Here is an 11,668-nt window from a genome sequence, read left to right on the forward strand (position 1 = left end):
CGTTCATACGCAAGAATGCAAACAAAAGGTCTAGCGTTGATTATAGGTGTGGAATTTGCATTTGGACTCTGATGCTGTTGTCTTTCAACATGAGGACCAAATAAGAGTCTATGCCAGTAAAGCAGGCTACCAGGAGGCTGAAAAATCTGAATAAATCGATCAGAGACATAGCCAAACATTAGGTGTGTCAAAATCAACCATTTGATAAATTCTTCGGAAGCAAGAATGGACTGGTGAGCTCAGCAATAGCAAACAACCTGGTAGACCACAGAAGACCACTGTAGTAGATGACTGAAGAATTCAGATGAGAAGACATTCTCTAGGATGCAGGCATAGATGTGTCAAAGACTACCATAAAAAGACTACACCAGCATAACCTCAGAGGATTCACCGCAAAATGCAAGTCACTGGTAAGCCTCAAGACCAGAATGGCCAGGTTACAGATTGCTAGAAAAAAAGGGTTTTGTAACAAACTCTTATGGGCAGATGGGACAAGTACTAACCACAAACAAAGTAATGGAAAGAGGACATGGTGGAGAACGAAAGAAACTGCTCAAGGCACCCCCCTCATCTGTGAAACATGGTGGAGGTAGTGTTATGACTTGGGCATGGATGGCTTAATGCTCAGATCTCAGGCAAATTTCAAATATGTAAAAGGGTTTAAAAGTATAATCCCATTGTCTAGGTGAAATAGGAAGCAGTGATGATATTGAGCATGATAATGCTCAATATCAAAGAGACTGATAAACAACAAGCCATGTTTCTGTTTTGTCAGGACGGTATACTGTAAGGTAGCCTAAGTAAAGTTCATGTGTTGGTCATGCTATGCGCATAGCCTGTATGTTCTGCATTCAAAACGGAGTAGCCAAGAAAAACTGTAACTCCACCGCACCTTGTTTGAGGAACAGTAATTATTTTATTACTGTGAATGGCATCACTGGCATTGTGATCTTTCATAGCTTCATTTTGTTTAATAAAACTTCAATATACTGTTTAAGGTATTTAGTTACAGGTTTAATAGGAAATTAAAAAGAGGATATAATAATAATACATTGAGCCAACGTTTTATTGAAATTTTGATGGTAGAAATTGAGCAAATTCAAATGCACTGCAACCAAGGAGTTTTTCAGGGCCAAAAAGTGGAACGTTCTTGATTGGCCGATCAATCACCCATCCTGAATCCAACTGAACAGGCATTTCACTTGCTGAAAACACCCCAGAAACAAACAAGAACTGAACCAGGAGTACAGACCTGGAAAAACATCACCAAGGAAGATACCCAGCGTCTGGTGATGTCTATGGGTCGCTGACTTCAGGCAGTCATCGAATACAAAGCATTTGCAACCAAGAAGTAAATATGACTACATTTTTTAAGATTATGTTAATTTGCCCAATTACACAACCTCTAAAATAGAGGGGTTATGTAAAAAAGGGGCTGTAATCGCTACACAGATCACCCAGTACGGATGTAAATACCCTCAAATTAAGGCTGACAATCTACACTTCAACCTCAAATTCATTGAATCATATGCCACCATAACTGTTTCGACAGTAACACACATGCACATAGTCATACAATATGTGCTACAGAATTTCTTAGTGAGGATACTCTTAGAATCAATGTATAAATGTAGCCAAAAAGCTTCCATGTTTGACATAAAAATGCAATCACTGGCTAATAAAAATATAAAAATCACAAAGGTGCCTAGACATCCTAGCTTCCTCTATTGAATTATGGCTTGACTGGAACAAACTCAGAAGAGTGCTTTCAGTTTCTGTAGAAAAAACTGTCACAGAACACAAGAGAAGTAAACCTGATTTGGTTGACGCTAAGTCGTTAATGGGAATAATAAGACAACAAATGGAAAGCAGAAAAGATGGCTGAAAGAAATGAAAGTAACAACCGCTGGAAAACAGCTTACCGATTCATCTAAAGCGAAGCGCAAGCAGCCATGTTCATACAGGACGAAGAATCGGCGCTGCCATTTCTGCAGACAAAGTAAAACAAAGTTCATCAAGAAAACTAACACAAACATTACGAATGTCAAGCATAACATGGCAATATGCTGTTGCTTAGTAACCCTATACCCTGGGCACAAACTTGCTATGTGTAGTTTTCTAAATCAGTTAACCAAACACAACAAATGACCAGACAGACAGAAGATCTGACACAAATGAAAAATGATGCCTTTAAGTAATGATGCCACAGTGACCAAAAGAGGGTGCAAACACACAAATTCTGAGGAAATATTAAATTGTTTTCATTGATGTTATGAAAATGCAAACATTATTATAAAAACACAACTTGATTGTTTGATTTCAATGAAGAATATAACTTCTACTACAACATTATGCATGGATATTTTAAGAATTTTAAGAATATTTTTAAGATTTTTAACTTAATATATTTAGTGATGGTTTCAGGGCTGTAATCCAACTGGTGATAGATCATCCATGTTGTGGACAAATTTAAGAACATTAGGCATCTTGTGTGTTTGCATTGGAGGTCCCTTCCATGTATGTATGTTCCATTGTGACGTTTCCCATTCAGCACTGGGGCACAGTTCTTTATTACGATCCTTCCAAATCCTATTATGAACACTCGGAAAGTTAAAATACTGCCCAGCTCCACCTCCTGCTCTTAATCTTCAGTTTGTTTAACAGTCACAGATCTCAAGGGGTTACTACATGCAGATCACAACATCCATCTGTACTGTACCATATTGTTGTCATTTCTGTCTTTACTGGACTCTAAAACAGACTACTAGACATTACAGTACCAGCCCCGCCACCCCCACCCCGACCCCCACATCTCTGATGACGGCCTTACCCTGGATCGCTGCATTGGATTGTCAAAATCCGTTCCCTCCGGGGCCAAACACAGCCAGCCTCCATAAATGGGCTTGGCCTGCAAAAGAAACCACAGTAATTTAGGCATTTGTTAAATCAGAAGGAAACAGGCATAGGGAAAGAGTGGGGGGTGCAGTTACCCTTTGAGGTTCACATTTAATTACACTTTTCAGCAAAGTAAAAAAAAATAATAATAAAACTTAATTCAAGCCTTCCCGGCAATAACCCTAGAAAACCAAACACAGACTTGCATTCACCATTTAGTGCGCACTCTCCTCTGCATGTAAAACACCACCTGAATGTCATTACTTTGCATTACATTACATGTTAGTTCAATAGCAGTATCTGAAAATACAAGTGGAAACCCACTTGCATAGAAAGTGTTTTATGGTGCAATTAATTATTGGAAATAACCAGCTATCTGCTTCAGTGGAATCACTCACAGTTATGTTTTGACATTGAACAACCGATTAGAATACAATGGATCTTTTTGAATTTGAAAACACAGGGCAACAGTTGGTCTACAGAAACAATTCCTTAGCAGTTTGCAGTTACAGTGGCAGCTGGCCATTTAAAATGGTGGTATAGAGCATGCCAATAAAGCTTAGCATCTGTCAGCTTTTATGTTATAATTAGCATGGAACTGTCAAAAGTCCCATATTTTTTTAATAGTGGCAAAACAAATGTGCCAAGCGTCTTCTGAAGAACTGTCAGACGATAATCTGTGCCTCATCCATTAATGACGCAGTATTTTGCCTTGTACTGCAGTATTTCAAGTCGCTACATGTTAATTGTAAATTAATTTCTAGTTATAGCTTGCAGATATTATATATCTTGCGAAGGGGAGCAAATGATATATAGGGCTTTTGAAATTAATCTGAGAAAAATAAATGTCATGCGGTCTATACAAGCTTTATGCTACCTGAAAGGGAAAAAAAGTTGCCGAATGACAGGTCACATGAACACAGAGCACTTAGGCTCCTGCAAGTCACTACAGTTTGAATTTTCTCATATTAATGGCCAGGCTAGAGTTGATAGTAGCATACAAACATCTCATGAATTAAACAATGCGAATCATCCATTTCAGCCAATGTTGTGGAAGGGTCTATGACACAGCCTAAACACAAACTCACAGTGTAGTGAGACTAAGAGCCCTGCAGAAAATGGGTGGAAAACCCACAGTACTGTTATTATCCTGTGTCAAAGCGTGCGCTCCTTTTTTCTTTTCCCCCCACACCAAAAAGAGAGAGGTGCAGCTGTGACATTTGCGTGCGGGGTGGCGGGGCACTGAGGTGCCAGGAGAGGACAGACACACCCCTCCACATTGCGAGCCGGCTTCCTCTCCGCTGCTTCTCTCGCAACCCCGCGGCCCTCCCGTCGGCATCGGGCTTAACTTTCAATTTCCTCCCGGGCCCGGGCCTCGGGGCGCAGGCCGCTCCCCGCGGGCCTCTTTATCCCAGCATCCGCCTCACCCCTGGATGCCCTCTGCCGGCCTCGCTGACACTGGACCCCCAAGGCAGCGCTGGAATTAAAGAGCCAGGAGCAACCTCTGGGGAAACCCTGCTCCGCTTTCCCAACCCGCACTTCCTTTCACAAGCCCCCCACCCCCCCCCCCCTACCCCCCATCATCCCCTGCCTCCCACTTCTCCCACAGAGCAGACTGCCTGGTCCCTCAGGACGCCGAAGGGAAAGGACTTTATAGGGTCAACTCTCAACAAAATAAAGCCTGACTGAACATAATACGACTAATAAAACCAGCAGCAACGGGACACATACACAATTACACCGCAATTGCATTCAGAAATTCAAAGCCATTGTATGAAAAAGTAAAAAAGCCCAAACAATACCCTAAATATATTTCGGTTGTAGCAAAACCTTTCAGTCAGTAATGTGTCACGGCACATCTGCTCTTTGGCAAGCGATCTTTGCCTTCTGATTTCTGGACACTTCCGGCCAAAGCAATGCCTTCATGCCCTCTGCTATTAAAAGGCTTTTTTTGTATTCAACAATAAAGCAAATAACACTTACTTAAGGTGCTACCCATACAGCATTGTTCAATTCATTTTTTATAATATAAGCTAGTCCTGGATCTCACAGCCTATTAAAACTTCTCTCCACACTTTTTTGTTTTGAATCACGCTATAATTGGGACTATTCTTTGAGAGATTCTGATAGCACATAACATCCATTTTCTAAAGTCAAATTTCGTTCTAAGCATGGTCCTAAAAGAGTACAAAACCATTTGTGGAAGTGAGAACGGACCATAAGGCATTGGGTCCATTTAACATGTTAAAAAAGGACAGAACTTCATGTTCACTTCATCTTCCATATGGAAAAGCAGAAAGCTGAAGAAACTCTGACCACATAATGGAAAAGCTTTCACAATGAGTTTATCTTTGATGGACAAATGGCAACAGCAGGCTTTTATTTAACCTTTATTTAACCAGGTAGGTCAACAAGGAAGTCAATTCTCGTTTGTACAGACAATCTGGGGAAGAAGACATTACACGTTTAATTTTAATTAGCCGACAAGTAGACCTATCACTGCAAACTAAAGCTGCCCTCCCAAGCTTCTAATTTATAGAATCAAGATGTTTTTCAGTTTTAATTCCTTGCGTCTCGTGGACACACATTACATATGTACGTGTGCACTTTACATATGTACTTTTTTTAAAACATCACCTGAGTAGCCTATATTCTTTTTTTATTTTGTGAAAATGTTCAGCTGTTCATTAAAGTAGGACACACTGGAGGCTGCACCAAACATAACAAAGCAGAAGCATTAGCACACCAAGTCTAAAGTTGCAATTCGGACAAAAAAGGCTGTTAAAATCTGTACTGATTGTCCGCCTTGGTGAATCATCCTCAACGGGACCCAAACGCTCTGAATCTCTGCCAGTTGTGGGGGCTTCTGCACAAAGCCCTCCATTTCACTTCCTCCCCAGAAAGTGCAGTGGAATGAGACCTCAGATCACTTGCAGAGGAAAACAAACACATCTTGGCTTGATGAAGGAGGACAGCTGCACACAGCAAGGCCATGGGCCCAGTTTGCCTTTTAATGGTCATCACTTCTGTCAAGATTTTGTTTTTAATCATACCAATAATCTCCTGCCTTTTTACAAATGAGTTATGCTCCAAAAAAAATTACATAAACAGCAAGACAACTAGACACAGTTAAATGGGCTGTTCACCCAAAAATGAAATTAAGCTATGTTTTCATTAACCCAGAGTGCTATCTATCCATCCAGTTTTGATAGTTTCGGTGAGATTTTGCTGAGATTTGACTTTCTAGATATCCACTTCAGCTCACCCTGGTACAATGGACCTCAAAAGACAAGATTTTTATGGCCTCAGACCAACAAAAATGCTAATTCCAAAACTCAACAGGAACATCTTTCAAAATATATTGCCACAGTTACTCATCCACAGAGCTTAATTTGTGCATGGTGTCACCAAAAACTACTTTCTTCCAAAGCACGCCAAGTTTGTATGTCCATGCTGTGTATATCCATTTGTGGCATTCGGTCCGGTGAAAGGGATTTGTCTTGGCCTTGCCAACCGGTGGAGAGAGCACACACACCTGGGTTGCATTAATTAATCACCTCAGGTGCTTAAAGTTGAGGTGTTCCTTTCTACAGCACAGGGCTGAGACCGGGAGCTCACACCAAGAGAGTGAGTTGGTGGCAGAGTTGGTGCGGATATTCAGAGCTGGCGTCCTTCGGGAGTAGTTTTTGATTAAACAGTGCACAAATTAAAGGCACACTATGCAGGATCTTCACCTTGAAAATATTTAGAAACAACCATGCTCAGTTATTACAATGACACAATGGCAATTTGTCTGTGTCTGTTCACTTCTGCTCAGCTACCATAGCTACCATTATTAGCAATATCTAACTAAATTCAGTTATGTTTGGCAATGTTAGCTGGCTGATGGTCTGAGAAATTGCTGCAGGTCCGATATTTTACAAAGCAACAACTTAAGGCTGGAGAGTAAGATTCCAGTCCACATCTCTCAGCTCATATGGGCTAGCTAGCTATCGTTAGCATTACTGGACAGAAATAACCTCAGACGGAGAGGACCAAAATCCCTTGCCATTATGATCTCCCACTTTGCTGATGTGAATTTGAGATTCCACTAGTAACTCAGCTCAGAGAGGGCATCCTTATACAGTTTCTGCATTTTGAAAAGTTCCTTTCTCCTTTTTACAATACCGTGCAGAGGCTTTCTTGTGAAAATGGTCTGATTTAACAGTGAAATAGGATAAAGTATTTCATTAGCCTAAATATTGTACATACCATCTTGTAACTAAGATTACTGGGTGTGGTCTTTCAGTAAATACACTCATACATATTCCGTATTCTGGCAGACAAATTGTTCAGCAGCAAAGCATACCTTGGTAAATGGTAAATGGACTGCATTTATATAGTGCTTTTATCCAAAGCGCTTTACAATTGATGCCTCTCATTCGCCAGAGCAGTTAGGGGTTAGGTGTCTTGCTCAAAGACACTTTGACACGCCCAGGATGGGGTTTGAACCGGCAACACTCCGACTGCCAGACAATCGGTCTTACCTCCTGAGCTGTACCTCCTCAGTTAAGTGAGATGCACACTTTATGTTTGTACTCCGTTCACATTTTCCCCAGGATGGTAAGTGCAGTCTGGGATTTTGATTGACAACTAAGCATCTTGTTTTAAATGAGAAGTTCTTAATTAGAAACCAAATTCCAGGAACACTGAGGAATCGCATGTCCCCCAGTACTTGAACATGAGCCAAAGACACCTTCCCATTCCCAAGCCAGATTTGTACTTGCACGTTCACAAAACTTAAGGCAGGGGTGTCACTAGAGGACTGCAGTGTCTGCAGGTACTTGTGGTTTCCTTTAAATCAACTGGCAACTAAGGCCTTAAGAACAAGATAGGTGGATTATTCAGCCAATATACGAGTTAAATGAATAACTTGTGCTGAAACATACTGAAAACAGGCACATACTGTGCTACCCCCCTCAGGACTAGATTCTGACACGCATGCCTCAAGGCAACAAACTGGAATGTAAGCTGGATACTTTTCACTTTAAACCAAATCTGACTTACAGCAAATAGAAGCTGCTTCGCCCCAGCTGCTCTTAATGCAATCCTCCAATATTCGTAATTCAATCAGTTCCTTCTTTTGCTAGCTTCTGTGCATCATTATTGAAAACCACACAGCCATTTTATGAACAAAAAAATAACTAACGTCATGTAATGTAATGCAAGACATCTCTGAAATTCAGACTGGAAAAATATTGGCATTTATAAATTAAGGTTAATCTCTCAGTTCACTGGTATGAGGCAATCATTAACCTTAATGAACATTGTTTCACATGTTTTTAACTGTTAAATTTCTATATTTGAACTTCCATTTCACTGAAGTTCAATCAACTATTTGCTTCTCAGATGCATTAATGCCTTTCCATTTCTGCCTGGATAAGAAGTAAATGGACCATTTGACATATCAGATGCAGTTAATGATGTTCATATCTACATTTCACAACATGTGGGTGTATCAAAGTTCTACAACACAGGTCCTGGAAAGCCACAGGGTCTTCGAATTTATGCAATTTCTTAAGGAATACTTGCATATGGCTTCACATGCTCGGCAAAACAAATTTAAAGGTGCTAACATTGCAACCTGCAACTTCATCAAATATTAGGCTAAACATAGTTATACCTATACTTTTCAGGTATAGTGATATACATCGCTAACTTGATGAAGACCATTGTAGGTTTAAACGTTGTTGCCATCATTACCTTTTTTTTGCAGTGCTCGTAAAAAAAGAGCACGGGTATTTCTTCTTTCCTTTTTAATCTTATGTCATAATAACTCCCGACACCTGGATGTGTGCACAGTACCGGTATTTTAACTTTTTTGATGTAATTGATCAATTAAAGCAGTTGTTTACAGTAGTCTCGCTTCACCTTGTGTTTGGGTCTGAAATGGTTGCCAAACCTAAACAAAAACCCATCAGACTGTGACTTTGTGGGACCAGGGTTACAGATTTCTAAAATATACATTTTATTTGGCCAATAAAACAATGTAACACTGCTATCTGTGTATTATTTGCTACAAGAATGTAAGTTAAGGGGCTTTTTGTGTTGTATTAAGCAGGATGTGCTGTAAAGCAGTTATTGTTAAATGACCATCAAAAATAACAGTTCTGATTCCTGGGATAATGAAACCAAGAGGAAACTCAAGAGTTGAAACTGCTCTTAAGAGGGGTTGACCTTCAGACTGAGCTTCAGGGTGGAGGAGGAAAATCGGAAGAAAAGTCTCCACTTAAAAAAACAAAAAAAACAACTCTAAGCAATCTCCTTGGGAAAGGGAAAGCAAAGACTACACCACACTTCCCTACCTGTAGCTTACTTCCTTGCTAGAGTATGCACCAAAAATAGGAGATAATCCACTCATTTGGTGAGGCAACAAAACTCACATCCTTTGACGTCAGAATTCACAATAACTTCTGTGTGTCACAAGCACACACAGAACAGGTTCGGAGTATAGCAGGGAATGTGACTTGTCCGCATTATCACCTCAAACCAGTTGAAGTTGACATAGTGGGCAGTTGCCTCTACAAAAACATCTGAATGTACAGTGATAACAAGGAGAGCGATATGATTGCTAAATTCTGTGATCAGCTTTCCTGCTACTCTGTCTTGCATAACATTAAATAGGCTTTTATGACACTGGCAAAACTTTTAGGAGGTGTTCTGGCATACTTGTAAATATACCCGTAAAATGAAGAACATAAGAATGTTCCTACAGCACAGTCACTGCAAGTCTAGCAACTTTCCTCCAAATCTAGAATGAAGAAATAATACGAGGGAAAAAACAGGAGTGAAAGAGCGGATAATATGACTGCAGCAGATTGAGTAGAGTAATATCTGATGATTCTGAAAAGCAAATTACTGTCATCGTACAGAAATGAGCTAAGGTCAGCACTTAACATAAGGACACATCACAACAAATAGAAATTTAACTTAATGTACTGTGCACTTTGTTTAGAATACTCAAAAATTTAGCTATATAGGCTACTATGTACTATTCTTCAAACTAACACAGCTAAGGGAAAGCAGAACCTCAGATATGGACACATTGAGAATGGAATGAAATGTATCTTTGAAAGTTATGTCACAATTGGAAGAATCTGAATCGACTGACTGGAAATCTGACTTATATGATGAGAAGAGCAACAGGCTGACTGGAAGAAAACAGAATTCAGTGAAAATTTCCTGCATTACAACTTGCAAATAGGGTTTACTAAAACCCCCCCAAAAAAAAAAAACATTTCATTTAGTAAAGATTTCATGGTTTTAATTCTTTGCTTTGTGTAGACAGTTCATTTTGTTGATGATACATCAGCAGACTGATTCATATTTCTGTAAAAATATTGTAGAGTGAAATAAATTTAATTAAAAATTTGTGAAATGCTCATTTTTTAAATAAAGTTTAATGCAATCAGATCATTATAAGGTAATTGTATACATTCCTAAAAACTGATTAATCATAGGATCCCAAATCACAAATATTAGGCTAGTTTTTCACTGAAATCCCTTTGCAATTATATCACGCACAGCATGTATACAATCAAAACAGAAATGCTTTTTTACCATTTTTATCAAAAATCAAAAACACTGTCAACATAATATACAGTAAATGTAGTTTTTAGTTTTGACTAATCTCTACAACCAGTGAAGTAGCCTACATCTGTCACACAATTTCCTTTGTGGCAACATTCAACAATGGATCTAAATCTCTGTAATGTCAAATTATGGCAGGCAGACTGTTTGAAGGAAAAAATTAAAAATGAGCAGGTAAAATATTTCACATCTGGTACACATTTCGAACAGTCCTACTGAACACAACAGCAACAGAAACCAGTAGGAAACAGTCTGTATATATTGGTAGGCTAAGCATGAAGTTGCTCCTTCATTCCTTCAGCATTTTAATAATGATACCTCTACCCTCCATGCAAAGAGATCATATGCAGCGTAAAGTGGGTATATTCATGTAAACTAAAGGTCTTTTTTTCCAATGCTGGAAACTTGATTAACTTCACAAATTTGCCTTCTGTGAATGATTTAGTTAATAGAGCTGTATTAGATATTTATCTCCACAAATGAGTTCATCTTTTCTGAAAAATGTATGAATGTAGATACAGAATGGATAGCACATAAAACATTACTAATTGTGTTCTGTTTTGCTATGATGGCTGCATTTTCTAATATATTAAATGATGGCAATTGTCTTGTAATTGACTTTCTTCCATCTCAAAGTTGATGAAAGACAACAGTGGAATATGCTGTCCTGTATAGTCTTTCAGGTTTTGACCATTTAAAAAATAATGGCAATTAGGCTAATACTTGTTTAATTTTTTTATTGAAACTTTCAGAACAACGTTAAATGAGTACTGAATAAATGCATGCAGTTTCACATTAATTATTTAGTAGTAAAAGCTTAATAAACATCTATGTTGCGATACACCATAAAGTCGCGTGCATTCTCTGTCAGAGAAAGATTAGCAAATGAGGTAATCCAAAAGATGACTCAAAAGTGCAGAAAAGAAAGGGTTAAGTTGTTTTAATCACACACAAACCACAACGCAACACATTCTGAAGGCTGCTGACACTGTCATACAGCACTTAAGCCATGCATGTGCTGGCTGCTTTCTCTAGGATCCTTCAAAGGACCATCTGGATTAAGTGAATGGGATCAATTAGAAGGAACTACAACAGGCACTAATGGTCTGAAAGGCTTCCTCTCATTCAGGGTTTTAGTATGTTC

General features: G+C 39.1%; 1 protein-coding gene across 9 annotated transcripts in view; it reads right to left on the reverse strand.

Annotated features, from left to right (window-relative positions):
* Positions 1-11,668, reverse strand: part of mprip (myosin phosphatase Rho interacting protein) — a 57,162-nt gene that overhangs the window by 42,669 nt on the left and 2,825 nt on the right. For all 9 annotated transcript variants that reach the window (XR_010328419.1, XM_064323019.1, XM_064323018.1 and 6 more), the window contains exons 2-3: positions 2,831-2,908; positions 1,923-1,988 (exon numbers count right to left, since the gene is read on the reverse strand). Coding sequence is in view for 8 of the 9 variants with exons in the window: in XM_064323019.1 (XP_064179089.1) it covers positions 1,923-1,988; positions 2,831-2,908 (144 nt within the window). In the remaining variant the exon portion in view is untranslated. The remainder of the gene's footprint in view (positions 1-1,922; positions 1,989-2,830; positions 2,909-11,668) is intronic.

The sequence above is a fragment of the Anguilla rostrata genome, chromosome 2 (genome assembly GCF_018555375.3).
Source record: "Anguilla rostrata isolate EN2019 chromosome 2, ASM1855537v3, whole genome shotgun sequence".
Taxonomy (NCBI): Eukaryota; Metazoa; Chordata; class Actinopteri; order Anguilliformes; family Anguillidae; genus Anguilla; species Anguilla rostrata.